Raw genomic sequence first — 21,077 nt, forward strand, 5'->3', positions numbered from 1 at the left:
TGTGAGGAGAGCATTAATCTGGGGCTCAGGATTATTAGTCCAGTAAATTGCCACCAACTCATTCTATTTTTATCTCTGCCTATCTCTGTGCCTCTCTCTGTCTCTGTAGGTCTGCCTCTGTGCCTTTGTTTGTACACAGAAGTAGCTCGCTCTCTGTGTCTGCCTGTTCCTCTACCTGCATCTTGTTCTTTATCTATGTAGCTTTTCAGGTACCTCTGCTGGCCTCTGGCTCTCTGCATGTTTGTACCTCTGCCTCTCACACTCTGCCTTTCCTTGTCTGTCTGTATTTTTGTCTATCACTCGGTCCAGGTGTAGCTCTGCCTATACTTCTGTCTGCCTCTCACTTTTGTTTATCCATGTAGCTCAGCCTGCACTTCTGCTTTGTCTCTCTGTGCCTGTCTGCCCGGGTGTCCTCCGCCTGTTTGTCAGCCCTGCTATGTATTAGCCTGAGTATTCCGCCAGTTGCTCATCTCTGGTTCGCTCTCAGCGCAGTGACAGGCTCTGACGTGCACGACCCTGAATTTAAATGTTCGGCACCCGATACTGAAGGTTGCTCTTGGCCAGCGGGAGCGGAGCGAAGTTTAACGAAGTGGAGCGGAATGTCAGAAGCCGGGAGAAAACCAGGTGAGAATCTGTGGGATGGAGGGTCAGTGTTCGGGGAGCGGACAGGGTGTTGGAGAAGGGCTTTCCATAATGAAGTCATGTGTTTTCAAACTGAGAGTTGAACTTGCGCTCGCAGGTTTGACCGGGAGTTCCAGAAGGAGGATTAGTGATGTGTTGCAGTACAGCCCAAAGGCTCGCTGTGTCATCACCCCGATGAACAACTCCGTTCAAATACCCCCTACCCTACCAGACAGCTCTCCTTTGACAAACCCTCTGAACTGCTTCCAACCTGGAGAGTCCCAGATCCAGAAAAACAGCCAGCCCTGAGGTACTATACCCCTGACAACATTTCAGCAATGGTGCTGAGGACTTATGCACCAGAACTTGCTGCTCCTTTAGCAAAGCTACAACACTAGCAGCTACCTGGCAACGTGACTGATGATTGCATCATGTTCAGCACCATTTGTGACTCCTCAGATACTGTTCAAATCCAACAAGATCTGGACAATAACTTGGCTTGGGTGGACAAGTGGCAAGTAAATTTGCGCCACACACTAGCAACATCACTGACCACAAACTCAACTGGGCTCTGTACGTAAACAGGTGATAATGGGAACTGCAGATGCTGGAGAATCCTTCTCTACGTAAACATAATGGCTTTAAGAACAGATCAGAATCTAGCAATACTGCGATGAGTAACTCGCTACCTGATTCCCAAAAGCCCATCCACCATTGACAAGGCACAATTCAGGAGTGTGATGGAATACTTCTCACTTGCCTAGATGGGTGCAGTTCCAATAATGCTGAAGTAGCTTAAACCCATCCAGGACAAAGCAGCTTGCTTGATTGGCACTACATCCACTCTCTTCACCACCAATGCTCAGTAGCAGCATCTACAAATCTGTACTGTCTGAATTCGCTAAGACAGCAAATTCCAAACCCATAACCTCTTCCATCTAGAAGGATAAAGGCAGCAGATTAATGGGAGCACTACGACTTGCTAGTTCCCTCCAAACCACTCCCCCTCCTGACTTGGAAACACAGGCAGTCCCTCTTTGTGAACTGTTTCTGTTCTTGTGTCCCATCACAAGTTGATTTTTACGTAAGTCATAAACTATATTAGGTCAATATAAGATAGCCATTCTTAAGTGCAGGAAATGTTCATATGCTGTATCTTTAAAATATATACCCATGTATGGGATTGTTTGTAAGTACAAACATTAGTAAGTTGGACTGACTCTTTATCATCATTCCTTTAGGGTCAAAATTCTGGAATTCCCTTCCTAACAGCATTGTAGATCTGCCTACAGCGCATGAACTGCAGTGGTTCAAGAAGGCAGCTCACCACCACCTTCTTGAGGGAAACTAGTGACAGGCAATAAAAATTGCTGACCCAGCCAGTGACGTCCAGCTCCTGTGAATGAAAATAATGTTAGCAGTCAGTTGAATGACAATGTTTTTAACATTATTAACTCTCCTCTCCATCATGCAAGGACTGAAGCTTGTCTCACGCCTTGAGTGGCTGCAGACTCTGTATCCCCCAGTTTGGGCTGCTCCCTTCCGAACAGTTAAAGCTTCTAGGGCTTTACGCTTGTGGTCAGTGAGACAAAGAGATCAGTCATTTAATGGTTAAACAGAATGATTCTTAACATGGAAAAATCCAATCCAACTCGTACTTAAAGTTTTTCTGGAGTATCTCCCATTCCAAACCTGGGATGTGTCCATTCAGAATCTGAAATACCTGCTACATTGCTGGTGGAGGAGAGTCCGAGGGATGTTGGAGGGGATGAGAGTGAGTTCATGGGTGGATATGGAAGACAATGAGTGGGAGCGGAGGAGAGAGGGGTGGGTAACGTAATTGAGTAGGGAGAGGAGAGTGCCAGGTAGGTTGACAGTGCAGACATGTGGTGGTGCCTATGTGTGTGGGGATCTGCATGTTGAAGAGTGTTCTGTATGAGTGGGTTAGAAACAGACAGATTGTTGGTAGTGAAGGTGTGAGGCTGAGCACTGTCATTGGAGTGAGCACCTTTCTGAAAACCTGTCCCTTTGTTGTGTCCCACCTCCCTCTTCCCTCTGCTCAGCTTCCTCCTTCACAAAGAAGCCACGGAGCGCAGTGTTCAACCTGGGCAGTGATGCCACATTCACGGCGGAGACAGAGAAAGGGGTGGCAAAGGTGAGATGGCAGCAGCATGGTGCAGACATGGCAGCGAGTGACCGATGGACCATCATTTCAGAGGGCACCAAGCACACCCTAACCATCCATGCAGTGAGCAGCCTTGACAGCGGAGTCTACACAGTCATTGCAGGAAGCTCAAAGGTCAAATTTGAGCTGAAGGTCAAGGAGCCAGGTAGTGTGCAATACAGAAAACAGCAGCAACAATGTAGGCTACTGGGGAATAGTAATGTTGAAGGGAGCTAGAAAAAAACTTCCTCCACTTGAGATAGATGGGATTTAGGCTTGATTTAACCTGACCTTTAGTCTGTGTCTGAAGGGACAGCATAGAGGAAACTTTCATTTCAGTTTAAAAAAGTAGAGGATGCTGTATTTCAGCTTAAAAGAAAAGAGAGCATTTTACATACAGTTTTAGAGAATAGAGACAACTTCACGCTGCATTTAACCCAGTACTGTCCCTATCCTGGGAGTATTTGAAGAGGACAATATCAAGAGAGCTTTACTTTCAGTTTAAAAGAGTGGAGGAAGCTTTACTCTGTGTCTAACCCTACATTGTCCTGTCCTGGAAATGTTTGATGGGACAGTATAGAGAAAGCTTTACTTTCTGTTTAAAAGAGTACGGATTTTTTTTTAGTTTAAAACAAGAGGTGGAGCTTACTTTGTAGAAATGGCAGAGTCTGGCCTGTGAGAGGTTCCTGATCCAGATGAGTTAGTGAGCAGGGTATGGGGTTTATGAAGGTTCATAATTGTGTCTGTGATGCTGGGCGATGTAAGTTTTGGTAAAGAAAAGGTACTTCAGTGAATGTGGAATGACTAGAGAAACTAGGATTGTTCTCCTTACAGCAAAGGAGCTGTGGGAGATTGAAAATTCCTAAGGGATTTTGGTGGTGTAACTGGAGTATGGAGGTGGTGCTGTTTCTAATGCCAAAAGACATGTAAAGTGATTGTCAAAAAATAAGGAGGATATTTTGACACGGAAACCTGATGTGATGATCTGGAATTCCCTGCCTGTACTAGCTGAGAATCAGATCCTTTCCTGAAGAGGAAAAGTTTATCAGGAAGATATGAGAAAAGTACAATTGATGGGAAAGCTGGCTGAACCAACACAGTGTGTAGTGAGGAATCAAGCCCTGGATTGTTCTGTAACAATACAGCAGAATATTGAACGTTAACTGGGGGATGCATCTCCTGCCCTCCGGTTATTCAGCAGCAATGTCTGGTGTGTTGATTAGGAAGGACAGCCAGGAAGTTGCTTTCTGCTTCTGGGACACGTGCTCTATTCTGAGAACTGAGGAATGTCACCAGAGTTGGAAAAGAGAGCATTGTGCATTACAGTTCAAACAATGACCATTTATAGCTTGTATCATGAGAGAAGAGGAGGGGACTGCTCTGATTAGGGAGAGGGAGGAAGGTGGTGACTAAGGTCACCAGTAGTTTGAGGGCATGTCCCAAACACTTCCCCTTCCACTCCATCTGAACGCCCTTCTCCCAAATATGGAAAAAAATACTGCCGGACAGTTCGCTCTGGAGTTCCACTCGTTAACAGATTTGGTGTTCAGAATTAACAGTTCCCAGGAGTGGATCATAGACTGGAATCTAATCGAGGATTTCAGGGTGGTTTATATATATAGAATAGCAGATACCCAGGAGTGGGTTATAGACTGGAATCTAATCAAAGGATTCAAAGTGGTTTATATATAGAATAACAGATATCCATGAGTGACTTGCAGACTGGAATCCAATTGAGGGGTTTAGGTGGTTTATATATAGAATAACAGATATCAAGGAGTGAGTTACAGCCTGGAATCTAATCAAGGGATTTGGGGTCGTTTATGTATGGAATATTAGATACCTGGGAATAAGTTACAGCCTGGAATGTAGGGGGCTCAATGTTCTCAATATATTTTCATGACTGGTACCTTTACATCTTGCTGTGCTATTCATCTCAATGAAGGAGGAGTTCCGTATTCTCATCAGTCTCTGGTTCAAGCAGTTCCTCCTGAATTCCCTGTTGGATTTATTTGTTACTATTTTGTATTTATTAGTGTGTATTATTTCTGATTTGTACTCTTCCACTTATGGAAGTATTCTTTCTGTGCACTGTCATGGTTAAAATGGGATTGGGGTGAATGTGAATTGGGAAAACTTTTGTCTCAGATTTGAGACAATGATGGATTGTTTCATTTACCCGTTTTCCTTTACTGAAGAAGACTTTCCCTGACCCTAGTTTACAAATTACACTTACAGTAAAATAAATCCCACAGCAAAAACATTTTGAGATGAAATTAGGTTTATTGTATTTATAAAAAAAAGCATGCTGGTGAATTGTTTCACGATGCCATTCACTCACAAGAAGACTCAGGAAATCCAGGAAGACCAGACAGGCAACCAGAACAATTGCAAAATACAAGTACAAATTACAAACTATTAAAGCTGAATTCATGAGAGATACACTTTCCCAGATTTCAGTGTCCAATGATAGTTTTCTTGGTGATTTGGGCTCAGTTATTCCACCTTCTTACAGCTGAAGTGTAAGTTTCTTTCTGTACTGCAATTTGGGGACGGAAATGAAGTGTCAGAGGCTGGCTATTGACTCATGAAGTCCTGCTTTCCCTTTGGAGGTTAAACAGTAATTGACTTAAATCCCAGAATTATGCTTGTCAGAAATTATACCAGTTCAGATTCCAGAATGGGCATTTCAGGATCCGATGCCCTGTTATGGATATGGATATGGTTAGATTTGGTGTATGGGCTAAAAGTGATGAAGTTCTATGTGAATAATTGTGAGGTTATCCATTTCAGTCAGTGGAATAGAAAGGTAATTATCTCAATGGAGAGAAATGTTTGAGTGTTTTGGTGCAGAGAGATCCAAATGTCCTTATGCATGAATCATAAAAAACTAATGTGCAGATAATAATGAAGACAAATGGAATTTTGGCACTTATTGCTAAAGGATAAGAGTTTTAAAAACAAAAGGACAGAAATGTTGCTCCAACTGTATAAGGCATTAGTGAGACCATTCCTGGAGTATTGCATACAATTTTGGTCCCTTTCCTGGATGAAGGATGTAGTAACATCAGAGGAGGTTCACTACATTGATCCCAGACATGAGGGATAAGTCAGTAAGTCTGCAATGTCTGACAAAACACAGTTAACCTATTACATCCAGTGAGGTCTCTTCAGTCTGGAATGTACTGTCTGAGAATGTAATAGAGGTTCACTTGAGGCTTCTAAGAGGGTGTCGGACAGCTATCGGAGCAGTGTGAACAGAGGAGAATGGTCTTCAGTCAGAATGCTCATTGAGAAAGCTAGTGCAGAGACAATGGGCTAAATGGACATTTTCTACACTGTAACAATTCTCATCGTACAAAGACCAGTTCAGAGGCTATTCAATCATGCTGTCTTGCTCAACATGTTTTCATATATGCTCGAAAGTAGACAGGTAGATTTTATTTGAAATGAAACAGTTGTTGTCTGCTGTTCTACACCTGCTGTGTGTGTGTGTGTGTGTGTGTGTTACACCCTTCAGCATCTCTGTCTCTGTCTCTGTCTCTGTCTCTGTCTCTATCTCTCTCATTCAGAGACCCACATCCTCCTTGCAGCCCTGCTCATTCTGACACTTGGTGTTTGCCAGTTTGAATTCCTAGTCACAGAACAGCTTTGCTTAGACGGTTATACAGCCTGTCACTCACTCCAAATTGAACCCAGTCCTTGGACTAACTCCCTCGATCTCTGCTTATGGAATGGAGCATGTGTTCTCAGTAAGAGACAGGAGACTCTGAGCTGTAACTGTTCTGTACCCTCACAGAGGACAGTGGATGTGGCTCAGTACCTCCACGGGAAGCAGAACATGAACCGACAAGAGATGCACAGGCAGGTGAGAGGGGAGATGGGGATAGAGGGAGGATTTAGGAGAGAGTGTGGGAGGAGTAGTGGGGGTTGTTTGACAGAAGGGGAGAGTTTGAGGTTGGCGTTGTGCGGATGTGGAAAAATGGAGAAAGGGGATAAGGTTACTCATACTGCCATACTGGAGAATACAGGAACAGATGGACAGAACAGATGATTGTGTGGCTGCGGAGTTAGTGCAGGAGGGAGGGTTTTGGATTCCTGCATCACCTAGGACCGTTCCTGTAAGGCCAGTTAGTGTCACTTGAGATGGGATGGGCTTAACACCCTTACTGGGTTTTTGGGGTGGGGGCATTTGCACACACTGTCAGTGGGTGTTTAAGCAAATTTCCCAATGGATGGGAGAGGCAGTGGAGGTTCAGGAGGGAGTGATACACAAATTAATGTAGAAGAAGAATGAACCAGATCAGCCTGACTGGTCAGGTGACTGTAGTCAAGCTTATACACGAGGGAGGGAGATAGACAGCCTGAATAGGTTTATATTGATGCAAGGAGTCCTGTGAGTAAGGTGGATAAGTTGAGAATGTTGATTACCCCATTGTGATGTGTTATCTTTACTAACACAGAGACATGGCTGAGGGAAGGGCAGAACTGAGCATTCCAGGGTATCACATCTTCAGGCGAGAAGAGGGAGGGATGGGTCAGTGTAAAAGAGGAAGTGGCATCACAATATTGGGCAAGAAGAGAATGACTGAATCAAGAATGACATCTTAAAGGCTCCTCAACTGAGGCTGTACAGGTAAACAAAACAAAAGGGGCAAATCACTTTGAGGATTTTACAGACCCCTAAACAGTCAGGGAGAGATAAAAGGGCAGAGATTCTCAGGGGAGTGTAAAAATGGGTAAAAGTAGAATCAACATAGTCCCAGAGTGATGCTCCTTCATCAGAGAGCAACGACTGGTGGTGAGTTTAACCTCAGGGTCACCACGCCTCAGGTGAGGTTGAGCAGTTGGGACATTTATGGTAACATCGGCCAGAATGGGAAAAGCAACCAACCTGACACTCATGGTGCAGAGGAGACCATTCTGTGCATCATGTCTGCCCTGGGTCTAGCCTTTCTCAGTGAGGCTCACAGGTCTATCTTTCAAACCAAATGTGAGGACATGGTCCTCCCAAGGAACAGGAGCTGTCATTTCTCTCATTGTATCGGCAGCCTCTGTCACCGGGAATGTTTCATCAACAACCAGCAGAGATGCAGCAGCTGGAGAGCTGAGCGGAGAGAAGGAACCTCATAGCACAGATCAGGAAGTGTGTGACAGTGAGAAAGTTCCAGCTTCTTCTGGAACAGCCCTGAAGAGGGGCAGTGTCGAGGGGACATCTTCCCAAGATGGTGTTCCCTTGTTTCTGGAAAGACCCCAGTCTGGGACAGTGACTGTCGGTAAGGAGTGACCATAGGGACTGTTAGTTTAGGAGAATCCAACTTGCATCCCTTACCCCATAGCCATATCCCTTAGCCCATACCTACACCCTATACCTCTTATCCCAAACCTAATACCCCCTACTCCAATACACCCCTTACTCCCATACCAATCACTACAACCCATATCCACACCCTACACCCCTTAACCCCATGCCGATTTTCCCCTTACCCCGTACACACACCCTATACCCCTTAGCCTGACACTTACACCCTACACCACTTTCCCCTACACCCCTTACCCCCCCCTTAGCCACTCATATACCCTGACTCATATACCAACTCCCTCCTACCCACATCCTATACCCCTTAGCCCATGCCTTGATACCCACACCCCATAGCCCAATATCCTCTTACCTCCATACTCACACCATAGCCCCACCACACCAATCCCATACTGTCTCTCCATATAAACACTTAACTGAAGACCATCATCCCACTCCATAATCCCACTCCATTTCCCAGACACCTACACCCATATGCAATTCCCATATACTCTCTTCACTTGCCCACCTCTTGCCTTGTTACTCCTGTGCCCTGGGTCTTTGTGTCTCGTACTCAGCCCTCACACACACTTCATACTGCCCTCACATCCTCCTCCTCCCCCACCACCCTTGCTTGTTCCCAAATGCCCTCACTCCCCCAGCCCCCTCCCCCATTCGTTCCCAAACATCCTTACTACTCCCATTTCCAAATACCCTCACTCCCCACCCCACCCTCACTTGTTTCCAAATACTCTCACCTACTCCCTCGCACTCTGTCCCCACAGTGCCTGGTCCTGGTGTGTTCTGTTGTCACTAGTGTTGTGTCTGATGCACTGTGTTGTCATGTGATGGTTAGGGTTGGACATTATCTTCACCAGTCGTGTCCAGGGCACCAACATTCTGAAGAAGCCTACGGTGCGATGGTTCAAAGGCAAGTGGATGGATGTGTCCAGTAAAACCGGAGCTCATCTCCAGCTGAAGGAGACATACGATCGTAACAGAAAGGTAACCGACTTTTGTCGTGCCCCATAGTGAGCAGTCACTCCAACCAAGAGGGCCAATAGCAAGCAGTTGATCTTCTGCCTGCACCCCCACCTTGATGAGGGCCAATGTGAGCTGCCACTGTCTTGGTGAGGGCCAATGCAAACAGTCACTGTTCTGGTGAAGACCAATAGTCTTGTCTGACATGTCACCGCTGAGCTGTAGATGTGAAGCCAGTGAGTATGTCACTCATGTTCGACCTAATTCGGTATTTGGCGGAGACAGAAGTGCTAATCCTTTCTGAGGCATCTTTCACCCTGTCTCGTGAGGAAACAGGAACTTCTCATAGCCTGCACAGCTTACTGAATGTGTCACGGTTAGAGAACAGTGACCAGGTGGAGGTTCACCAAATCTCAAAGTTCTTATCCTTTCTGGTGATGTAACTTCAGTGAGAGAAAGTTTAACCTGGCTAACTCTCTCTATGGTTCACACAGGTCTACACGTTTGAGATGCATATCATACAGGCAAAAAGCAACGACGCAGGAGGCTATCGCTGTGAAGTGACTGACAAGGATCGGTTTGACTGCTGCAACTTTGAATTGACTGTTCATGGTGAGTGCCTCCACAAACTGACAGAGAGGAAGGGAATCCTCAGAGACCTCTTACAGGTTGGGTTATAAGACAACTAGCCAATATCCCAGAATAACCGCCCCTACATTGGATTGCCAATGTCCCATTTCAGTGAGGTTCACCTTGTCTTTGGTTCAGAACCAAAAATACCATAGATACTGAAGATTTGAAATAAAAACCGAGAGAAACTCCAGCAGATTAGTAGCATCTGAGGAGAGAGAAACAGTTAACAATTCAAGTTATTGTACGAGAATTGGAAGAACTCCAATATAATCAATCATAAAATATAATTTAAAAAGATGAGATAAATTCTAAAAGGGCTGCAGGAGCAGATGGACTTGGGTGCATATGTGCATAGAAAATTTCGAAGGTGGCAAGATAAGTTGAGAGAGCAGTTAATAGAGCATACAGTGTTCTTAACTTTATTATTAGAGACGTAGTGTACAAGAGCAAGGAGGTGATATTGAACTTAATCCTCATCTGTAGTATTGTGAACAGTTGTGGGTGCCACATTATAGGAAATATGTGATTGCATTGAAGACAGTGCAGAGGTGATTTGCAGGAATGGTCCCAGGGATAAGGAATTTCAGTTATGGGGATAGATTGAAGAAACTGGGATTGTTCTCCCTGAATGAAAAGATTTAATAGAGGAAAAAGAGGTGAAAATGTGAAAAGCAGAATTAATATCAGATCTTCACTACAAGACAAAACAGAAACAGAAATTTTGATCTGATATTCTTGATGATCTTGATGTTGGGGCCAGAAGGTTGTAACGTCTTCCAAGTAACATTGAACTTGACTGCAACAGCATTGTAAGCTTAGGACAGAGTTCAGGCAGAGAGCAAGGTCGAGATTAGGTAGCTGATCACTTTGAATCACTTTGGAAATAAAGTAGAAGTGTTCCACAGAGTGGTCTCCCAGTCTGTGCTTCATCTCCCCAGTGTTGAAGAGACCACGTTGTGAGCAGTGAATTCAGTAGACTGGGTTGAGTGATGTGCAGGTAAGTAACTGCTTTACCTGGAAGGCATGTTTAGGATTTGGACAGTAAGGAGTGAGGAGGCAAATGGGCAACTTTTGTGGAAAAAGTATATGAGAAAGGAAGAGGGGGTGGGGGTGACAGTGACAGGACATCAAGTCAGAATTTTTTTTAAAATCACTTGTGGACATGGGCATCACTGACTGGCCAGCAATAATTGGCTGTTCCTAATTCTTCTTTGAGAAAGTGATGGTGAGTTGTCTTTTTGAACCACAGTGGTCCATGTGCTGTAAGTTCACTCCCAATGCTGTTGGGGGTGGGGGTTGGAATTTCAGGATTTTGTGTGTTGTTGGAGCTGCAATCATCCAGGCAAGTGGGGAGTTTTCCAATCCAGTCCTGACTTGTGCCTTGCAGGTAGTGGACAGGCTTTGGGGAGTCAGGACGTGAGTTACCTGCTGCATAATTCCTAGCTTCTGACCTGCTCTCGTAGCCATAATACTTATGTGGTGAGTTCAGTTGAGTTTCTGGTCAATGGTAATATGTTGTTAGTAGGGGTTCAGTGATGGTAACACCATTGAATGTCACTGTGTGGTGGTTAGATTATCTCTTATTGGTGGTGACGGTCGTTGCCTAGCATTTGTGAGGCACAAATGTTACGTGTCAACTCAAGATCTTTTTAAATTTGCATTTGGACATGGACTGCTTCAGTATCTGAGGAGCCACAAATCATGCTGAACTTTGGTTACTGTGGGAGAATATCCTCATTTCTTACCTGATGATGGACGAAAGGCTATTAATGAAGCAGTTGAAGGTGTTTGGGCCTAGGACACTTCCCTGAGGAGCTCCCACAGAGATGTCCTGGACCTGAGATGACTGACTTCCAACAAGAACAACCATCTTCCTATATGCCAGATATGACTCCAACCAGCGAGAATTTTCTCGGGATTCCAGTTTTGTTAGGGGTCCTTGATGCCAAACTCGGTCAAATGCAGCTTTGATGTAAAGAGCTGTCACTTTCACCTCACCTCTGAAATTCAGTTCTCATGTCCATGTTTGAACCAAGAATGTAATGAGGTCAGGAGCTGAGTGGCCCTGACGGAATCCAAACTGGGCATCACTGAGCAGGTTATTGCCGAGTAGAGTAGACTGGTGGGCGGTAATTGGCCTGGTTGGATTTGTCCTTTTTTTATGTACATGACATACCTGGGCAATTTTGGATAGATGCCAACGCAATAACTGTACTGGAGAGTTGGCTAGGGCAACAGCAAGTTCTCCAGCACAAGTATTCAGTAATAATGTTGGAATGTTGTCAGTCCCCATAGCCCTTGCAGTATCCAGTGTGTCCAATCATTTCTTGATATCATGTGAATTGAATCAAATTAGCTAAAGACCAGCATCTGTGATGCTGTGAACCACTGAAGGAGGCCGCAATGGATCATCTACTTGGCAACTCTGGTTGAAGATTGCTGTGAAAGCTTAAGCCTTGTCTTTTGCTCTGATGTGTTGAGCTCTTCCTTCATTGAGAATGGGTGACATTTGTAGACCATCCTTCTCCAGTGAGATGTAAACAGTGGTGGACAATTAAACAACTGGATGAAGGAGGACTGTGAAGCTTGGATTTGATACATGGGTTGTGAACTCACTTAGCGCTGTCTATCACTTGTTGCTTATGCCGTTTGGTACACAAGTATAGTCTGTTTGGTAGCATCACCAGATTGTCACCTCATTTTTAGGTATATTTGGTTCTGTTCCTGATTTGACCACCTGCACTCTCCATTGAACCAGGGTTGAACCGCTGGCTTGATAGTAACGATTGAGTGGGGGATATGCCGGGCCGTGAGGTTACAGATTGTGCTGGAGTATAATTCTGCTGTTGTTGATGGCCCGCAGCACCTCATGGATGCCCAGTCTTCAGTTGTTAAATCTGTTTGAAGTCTGTCCCATTTAGCACAGTGATAGTGCCACACAACGTGATGGAGGTTATTCTCAATGTGAAGGTGAGAGTTTGTCTCCAGAAGGACTGTGTGGTGGTTTCTCTTACCAATTACTGTCATGGACAGATACAACAGCAGGTGGCAGATAGTTAGTTCGTTAGATTTTATAGTGGGGAGACAGGGAGAGAGGCAGAGCTTCCAGAAGAGAATTCCAGAGCTTGGGGCTTTGAAAACGTAGGGCATGGCTATGAATCCTGAATCAAGAAAAGGAACATAGGAACAGGAGTAGGCCATTGAGTCAGTTCTGCTTGATTTTATAGGACTGGAAGTGGAGGAGTTTAGTTACCTCAGTGTGAACTGGAGGTTACAGAATTATGGAGGGGCTGAAGTCTGTTTTTCCCTCATGTTTGTTCCCTTACCATCTGCCACACATCCAGTCTAGCAGCTGTATCCTTTTAAGACCTGACCAGCTTGATCGCTAGTACTGCTGCTGAGCCACTCCAGCTGTTGGGCATTTTACTCCCTTGCCATTCTCAGTGGTTTCTCCCGAGTGTTGCTCAACATTAAGGAGCACTGATACATCAGCTGAGGAAGGGTGGTATGTGGTAGTCAGCAGGAAGTTTCCTTGTCCATGTTTAATCTGATGTCATGAGACTTAATAGGATCTGGCAGTAATGTTGAAGACTTTCGGGGAAACTCCCTCCTGACTGTGTGCCACCACCTCTGCTGGATCTGACCTGCTGCTGAGCCAGGACATATCTAGGAATAGTGATGGTGGTGTTTTGGACATTGTCTGTAAGATATGATTCCAGGAGTGTGACTGCCAGTTTATTGCTTGACTAGTCTGTGAGTCAGCTCTCCCAATTTGGCACTAGCCCTCAGATGTTAGTAAGGAGGACTTTGCAGGGTTAACAGGGTGTTTCTGCCATTGTCATTTACATCAATGCCAGGTGGTCTGTCTAGTTTTTTTTTTTGTTGAGACTTCATAGCAGTTGATACAATTGAGTGGTTTTTTAGGTCAATTCAGAAGGCAGTTCAGAGTCAACCATTTTGTTGTGGTCTGGAATCACGTGGAATTCAGACCAAGTGACAATGGCAGATTTTCTTCCGTGAAGGACATTGGTGAATCAGATGGGTTTTTCCAACAGTGGTTTCATAGCAATGAATAGATTCTTTATTCCAGATATTAATGGTAACAGGAGCAGACAGAATGATGTGTCTGATAATGGCCTCACACGAAAGGTGATAGAAAAGTGTCAAAATGGCGTGGTGAATATAGTTCTGGGAGAGAGGGAAAGGTTTTGGGAGTACAGGAAATACAGCAGACACAGTTGTGGAGCCTTGGGGTGGGGTGGTATACTCAGCTGGTAATGAGCATATTGGACAAATTGGTGTAGATGGTGCTATTTTGGATGGAGCAAGAAACAGAAACCCTCCAATTAGTTGGTTAGATTTTGGGGAGACAGAGGGAGAGGGAGAGAGGCAGAGCTTCCAGAAGAGAATTCCAGAGCTTGGGGCTTTGAAAACATAAGGCATGGCTATGAATCCTGAATCAAGAAAAGGAACATAGGAACAGGAGTAGGCCATTGAGTCAGTTCTGCATGATTTTACAGGACTGGAAGTGGAGGAGTTTTTAGTTACCTCAGTGTGAACTGGAGGTTACAGAATTATGGAGGGGCTGAGGTGAGGAGGGACATAAAATTTAAAGTGAACAGACCAGGTCTATGAGAAGAGGGGAGATAGATATGTGACAAATGGGAGGAATGGCGTGAATCTGTTCTGCAAGGACTAGCCCTGTGTGTTTTCATTCCAGATGCCCCAATGCAGGAGGAGGTGAACATTTTGTCTCAATTCAGACGCACGTAAGTAATTCTCTGTTACTTCTTGGAATCACTCTGGTACAGAGTTGATGGGAGAAGGGCAGAAGACAACGGGGAAGCTACACAGATGTAGCTCACTCATTAGCCTCTCTTTAAGAGGGAGTATACTGTGGCAAAGTGTGAGGTTATTCACTTTGATCGTAAAAGTACAATATTTTTGAAAGATGTAGAAGTTCTAAGCGTTGTTGTTCATTGATTTGGGCATGGTTATGCAATGAACACTGTTGCCAAATGCAAGTGTAGCAAGCAAGCAGGAAGGTCAACAGTATTCCTTCCTTTTGTTCCTGAACTCCACTGCCGTTGTAATGAGGAAGTCTTGTTCCAGTTGTTTGTTGAGTCCAGTGCTGGAATACTGTGTTCTGTTTAGTTCTCCGTTCTCCATACTATAGGAAGAATGTTCTTACATTGGAGTACAGTGAAGGTTCACTAACCAGGTCCCTGAATCAGGGAAATGCTGTGGGATGAGAAGTTGAGTATATTGGGTCTACATTCCCAAAATCGAGGGACATGACAGTGGGGTTGAATGCAAGATAATTTTCAACAATGGAACAGCCTCAACAGGCTGAATAGTCTACATGTTTCTTATACCTTGGTTTGCCAAACTCTACCTTATTCTCAGAATGCTAAACAAATCATTGAATACACCACCTCCAACAAATCCCTCATCATATAGGTCACTTGTCTCTCTGTTGGAGCTGCATGTGCTGGGAGCTGTGCCAGGCCAGTATTTACCAGTCTATGGCCTAGGGCAGCTTCTACCACCAGGGTGACCACACTCTTTGAGCAGGACAGAATGTGCCAGTAAGGCTGAGCCCTTTGTCATTGGATTCCCTGGGGATTGGTCGCCTATCAGTGGGTTACTGTGTATCCTGGCATCCATCCCATGCCTGCTGCAGGGAGGGTAGGGATCCGTCATGACAGGCAGCTGCCACTGGGCCAAGGTGCCAATGTATTGGTCCATTTCCCAAAGCCCAGTTCATTGGTCAAATGTCTCAGCTTCACCTGGTAGATTGGTTGAATGTGGCAGCTCATTGATCCATTGTGGTTGCTGCAGGAAGCCAGTGTACAATCCATTCAATTCCCACAGTGTCTCAGCTGCATTGCTTTGGTGCTTTCTGCAGTATTTCTAGTCTGCTTGGGTTTTGAAATGTGAGTAACAGTGACTGAGAGGGTGAAGTGCAGGGAATGTTTGGGATTGTATGTGGTCTTGTTACTGGAATTGATCTGAATCAGACAGTTACCAGATACAGCAACTGTAATCTCTAATTCAACCTATCACCAGGAGCCTGGCAGCAGCGGGATCCCGCAAGAGGACATTGACCAGTGGCAGGTAGTTACACTGAGTGGCAGCTCTCTATCTCCCAGCTCTTAAATGGCCACCCATTATGGTGGGAGCCTTCAGGGCCTGCTTGCTGCGTCAGAGTTGGCCAATGGGAAAACTCAATAAAATCATAAATAATGAAGGGGCAATCTAGGACCTTGTCAAAGGCCATGGATCCTTTAAGAGTCTGGAATACTGGAGCTGGTTAAACAGAACCCCCCCCCCCCCTCCACAATATTGGGCCCCAACTGTCATGGAGGGAGACGGTGGGGATTCTACAGGCACCTAGACAAAGAGACGGATCACCCATTCACATCAGTAACACAGTGAGACTAACACAGTCGGTGTCTGGCTGAGCCTTGCCAACACCTGAACCAAGCCACAGCCACCCAGCTATGCACCCTGACACAATTTCACACTGACCTCCACCTCCACAGATGACATAGACTCACCCAGAGCCCAGCACAATTCTGCCCTTCCCCCCACCATCATACCTGTCAATCCCTCCAGTTTCTCCATCTCACATTCCCCTTTGACTAACCCTTTCTTCATCTCCTGCCCTCCCTTCTCACTTTTCCTCCCATTCAGCCTCCACACCCTTCACAGTTCACCAATCCACACTTCCCACTTCCACATTCTCTCCCCTCATCCACCTCCCCATGCACTGTACTGCCATCTCACTGCTGTAACACAACAACACTGTGTATGATTTCTGTCATTACTGGCCTTGATGGTGGAAATGATGAAGAAATGAACTTTTGCAGGGTAAGTGAGTCAGAGTATGTCACAGTTTATCACAGGACATGACCTGATCTGAAGGAGGGTGGAATTCCCTTAACTCCCAGCATCCAGTGCAGTTCCCAGTCGATTTAAGTCCTTTGTAAATATTGTCACTGGGGATCCTGAAGTGGAAACAATGGAGATAGCTTTACTCTGTCTACCTCCGTGCTGTCCGAGTCCTGGGATTGTTTGATGGGATAGGTGTGGAGGAGGCTTTACTCTGTATCTAACTCTGTGCTGTCCCCATCCTGTGAGTCTGATGGAAAACAGTGAGCTCTGTCTGTGCACAGCAGAGACAGACTATCCCAAGAGGTTCCCTCCTTAATGAAGCTGGTTGATCCATTCAGAACAATTTGAGGAATGGGGTTTGACACCTTAGCAACATTTACTGGATTTGAGAGGTTTGAACAAAGGAGCCAAAAATGACAAAGAAACAGCAACAATTTCCAGCTCTCCAGGGGCATTGGTGCTGATAACTTGCAAGTGTGAAGTCACTAACTCTGACATACTTCAATGACTCACAGTGAGGAGCAGTTCCACTTTTTCTTATCTCTATCTACCTCATCTCTGCAGTAGCACCGATGGGGGAGAAGAAGCTGGTGAACTGGACTTCAGTGGACTCCTCAAGAAGAGGTAAGATACAGGACAAAGAGCCACCACTCAATACTGGGAGGGAGATTCCCACCCCCTTACGCCAAGTTCTCCAAACATCACCTCCACACCGAGATACTCACTCTCCCCCTGGCACAGACACTCCCTCACTGACACTGTTTTCCGCTTCCTGTGACACTGACCATAACACCCTGTCTCTCTTGCCCTGTTGCAGTTCCTGCAGAGACCAATCATTTTCTGAGAGACAAACACGAGGTGAAATCTAGTCTTGTGATTCCTTTAAGACATTCATTGTAACAATCAAACTAAAATCCACATAGACTAGACATCGCTTACCAAGCAATGAATACATTAAATGGCTAATGACCATTACTTCCCTTTAATGACCTTGGAAAACTGAATTCCTTTACACACCAGGCATCTCCCCCAGGAATGCAATCTGGGAGATTGAGTGTGCAAGAATCTGGGGTAAATGCAGGTGATTAACAGTAAGGAATAAACCTCATGCGGACATGATGGGCAGAATGGCCGTTTTTATTCTTTAATCATTCACAGGATGAGGGCATCACTGGCTAAGCTACATTTACTGCCTGTCCCTATTTGCCCAGAGGGCAGTTCAGAGTCAACCGCATTGCTGTGGGCCTGGAGTCACGTACACTAGACTAGGGAAGGAAGCTGCCATCCTTACCTGCAGGACATTAGTGAACCTGATGGGTTTTTCCTGACAGTCATCATTAGATTTTTAATTCCAGACATTTTATTGAATGCAAATTCCACCATCTGCCATGGTGGGATTTGAACCTGGGTCTCCAGAACATTATCTGGGTCTCTGGATTAACAGACCAGCAATAATAGCACTAGGCCTTTGCCTCCCCATTTGCACTATAACAATTGAGATTCTGTGAAAGACTATGTCACCAGCGGAGAAAGCTGGGCCTAATTAAGTAAGAGTAGCTTTGTGTGCACAGGCTCTAAAATGCCTGCGTGCTGAGGGGTTAAGCTACACGAGAACGTAACCTGTGCCAGGAAACCGGCAGATTGCCTGCTGCTCCTATTCAAAGGGGTTGTCAAAAGTGACATGGGAGCCTTTGCCATTCAATGGAAATTGCAATGTGGGCTGAAGGTAGGAGTCACCGCCACAGGTACCTGTTTCTAGCAGCTCAGAGGCCCTGCCAACCCTATACTGTCGTATAGGGCTCAGTCTGCCCAAAGTGTGCCATCTGGATCCCTATCTCAATCGAGTGAGGTACAGCAGACAATCTCACATGGACCACAACAAAGTTCTGAGGCTGAGATAATAAAATGTGAGGCTGGATGAACACAGCAGGCCAAGCAGCATCTCAGGAGCACAAAAGCTGATGTTTCGGGCCGAGACCCTTCATCAGAAAGTGATTTGGGGATTCAAGTGGGGCAGCTCAGAGAAACTTCACTGAATAGGAAGCTAGACCTTTTTGTGTTCTACACAAAGGAACGAATATCCTCAAATGCAAATCCATCCAGCCCCATTGTCAATTTTATATTCTGAGATTGATCAATCTTCCCCAAACATTGGAGTGCATTCACAGATCATCCATATCTCAATGGGAGCCTAAATGACCTCCTGTTCCGTTCCTTTACTTTACATTTCTTTATCTTGAAATGAGAGCAGGTAGGTGTGATTCCAGTGAGGAGGGTAAGAAAGGCCCCACTATTTTGGGCATTGAGGCCTGGCTCTTCCAATTGTACTTAGTGAATGTGCACATTCTCTGAACATTGGTTGTGGTAGGGCAGAACTTAACTGTTGCTTGGAAAAAACAGGATACGCAATAAAATAGGTAATAGCTATTTGCTTGTTGATTTCTCAGGGCAGTGCCTTGACTAATTAGAGTCAACCTGACTGATGTAAAGTTTCAAGGGTGGCAGTTAACTGCCAATTATCATCAACTGGTTCTCTCTCTCTCGCACTCTCTTTCTCTCTCGGGTTTTCCCCCATAAATGAATATTCTTGCAAAGTTTCCAAATGAGCACAAGACAAACATGACATCGAGGCTGCGTTTGATCTGGTGTGGCATCAAGGAGCCCAAATAAAACTGGAATCAGAGGGAAAACTGTCCACTAATTAGAGTCATACCTGGCACAAGGGTAGATGGTTGTGGTTGTTGCAGGACCATCATCCCAGCTCCAGAATATCTCTGCAAGTGTTCCTCAGTGTAGTGTCCTAGTCCCAACCAACTTCACCTAATTCATCATTGATCTCCCTCCATTATACGGTCACAAGTGGGGATGTTCACTGATGGTTGCATCATGTTAGCACTGTTTGCAACTGCTCAGATACTGAAGCAGTCTGTGTTCAAATACACGATCTGAACAATATCTAAGCTTGGACTAACAAGTGGCAAGTAACATTCACACCACACAAATGCCAGGCGTTGACCTTCTCCAATAAGAGACAATCTAATCATCGTCCCTTTACATTCAGTGTTGTTACTGTTAAAACGTAGAACATAGAACAGTACAGCACAGTGCAGGTCCTTCAGCCCACGATGTTGTGCTAAACTTTTACCCTAAGCCTAAGGTCTATCTCACCTCCACCCCTACCTTATACTATCATCCATATGCCTGTCTAATAGCCGCTTAAATGCCCCTAATGAGGGCAACTCCACTACCCTCTCCAGCAATGCATTCCATGCCCCGACCACTGAGTAAAGAACCTACCTCTGATGTCTCCCCTGTATCTACCTCTACTCACTTTAAAACTATGGCCCCTCGTAATAGCTACCTCCACCCTAGGAAAAAATCTCTGGCTGTCCACTCTATCTATACCTCTGATCATTTTGTACACCTTTATCAAATCACCTCTCATCCTTCAGCATTCTAAAGAGAAAAGCCCTACCTCTCTCAGCCCTTCCTCGTAAGACATTCCCTCCATTCCAGGCAACATCCTGGTAAATCTCCTCTGCACCTTTTCCAATGCCTCCACATCTTTCCTGTAATGAGGTGACCAGAACTGGACACAATACTCCAGATGTGGCCAAACCAGGCTTTTGTATAGCTGGAGCATAACTTCACGGCTATTGAACTCAATCCCTCTATTAATGAAAGCAAACACACCATAAGCCTTCTTAACAACTCCATCCACCTGGGTGGCAGCTTTCAGGGAACTGTGAACATGAACCCCAAGATCCCTCTGCTCCTCCACACTGCCAAGAATCTTTCCATTACCCCTGTATTCTGCTTTCAAGTTTGTCCTTCCAAAATTAATCACCTGACATGTTTCAGGGTTAAACTCCATCTGCCACTTCTCAGCTCAGCTCTGCATCCTATCAATGCCCCGTTGTAACCTAAAACAGCCCTCCGCACTATCCACAATGTGACCCACCTTCATATCATCCACGAACTTACTAATCCACCCTTCCACTCCTTCATCCAAATCATTACAAAAATCTCAAATAGAAGAGGACCCAGGACAGATCCTTGTGGTACACCACTTGTAACCGAGCATCATGTTGAATATTTTCTGTCCACTACCACCCTTTGTCTTCTAAAGGTCAGCCAGTTCTCAATCCAATCTGCCACATTTCCCCCCATCCCATGTGTCCTTAGCTCTCCATGAGTCTACCATGGACAACCTCATCAAACGCCTTACTTAAATCCACGTATACCACATCCACTGCTCTACCTTCATTCACATGTTTGTCACCTCTTCAAAGAATTTGATAAGGTTTGTCAGGCATGATCTACCCCTCACAAATCCATGCTGTCTATCACGAATCAAACTGTGCCTTTACAAGTGATCATAAATCCTATCTCTCAGAGCCCTTTCCAATAATTTACCCACCACCGATGTAAGACTAACTGGCCTGTAATTTCCAGGGTTATCCCTATTCCCTTTTTTGAACA

The 21,077-nt window shown here is 45.2% G+C and overlaps 1 protein-coding gene across 1 annotated transcript in view; it reads left to right on the top strand.

The window, feature by feature from the left end:
• The first annotated feature begins 500 nt into the window (after nucleotides 1-500).
• Nucleotides 501-21,077, top strand: part of mybpc3 (myosin binding protein C3) — a 70,251-nt gene continuing 49,674 nt past the window's right edge. The window contains exons 1-9 of the mRNA XM_048545718.2: nucleotides 501-624; nucleotides 2,685-2,951; nucleotides 6,585-6,653; nucleotides 7,837-8,061; nucleotides 8,941-9,089; nucleotides 9,560-9,677; nucleotides 14,419-14,467; nucleotides 15,768-15,815; nucleotides 17,160-17,219. Coding sequence (XP_048401675.2) covers nucleotides 600-624; nucleotides 2,685-2,951; nucleotides 6,585-6,653; nucleotides 7,837-8,061; nucleotides 8,941-9,089; nucleotides 9,560-9,677; nucleotides 14,419-14,467; nucleotides 15,768-15,815; nucleotides 17,160-17,219 — 1,010 coding nt within the window. The 5' untranslated portion in view covers nucleotides 501-599. The remainder of the gene's footprint in view (nucleotides 625-2,684; nucleotides 2,952-6,584; nucleotides 6,654-7,836; nucleotides 8,062-8,940; nucleotides 9,090-9,559; nucleotides 9,678-14,418; nucleotides 14,468-15,767; nucleotides 15,816-17,159; nucleotides 17,220-21,077) is intronic.

The sequence above is a fragment of the Stegostoma tigrinum genome, chromosome 17 (genome assembly GCF_030684315.1).
Source record: "Stegostoma tigrinum isolate sSteTig4 chromosome 17, sSteTig4.hap1, whole genome shotgun sequence".
In the NCBI taxonomy this organism is placed as follows: Eukaryota; Metazoa; Chordata; class Chondrichthyes; order Orectolobiformes; family Stegostomatidae; genus Stegostoma; species Stegostoma tigrinum.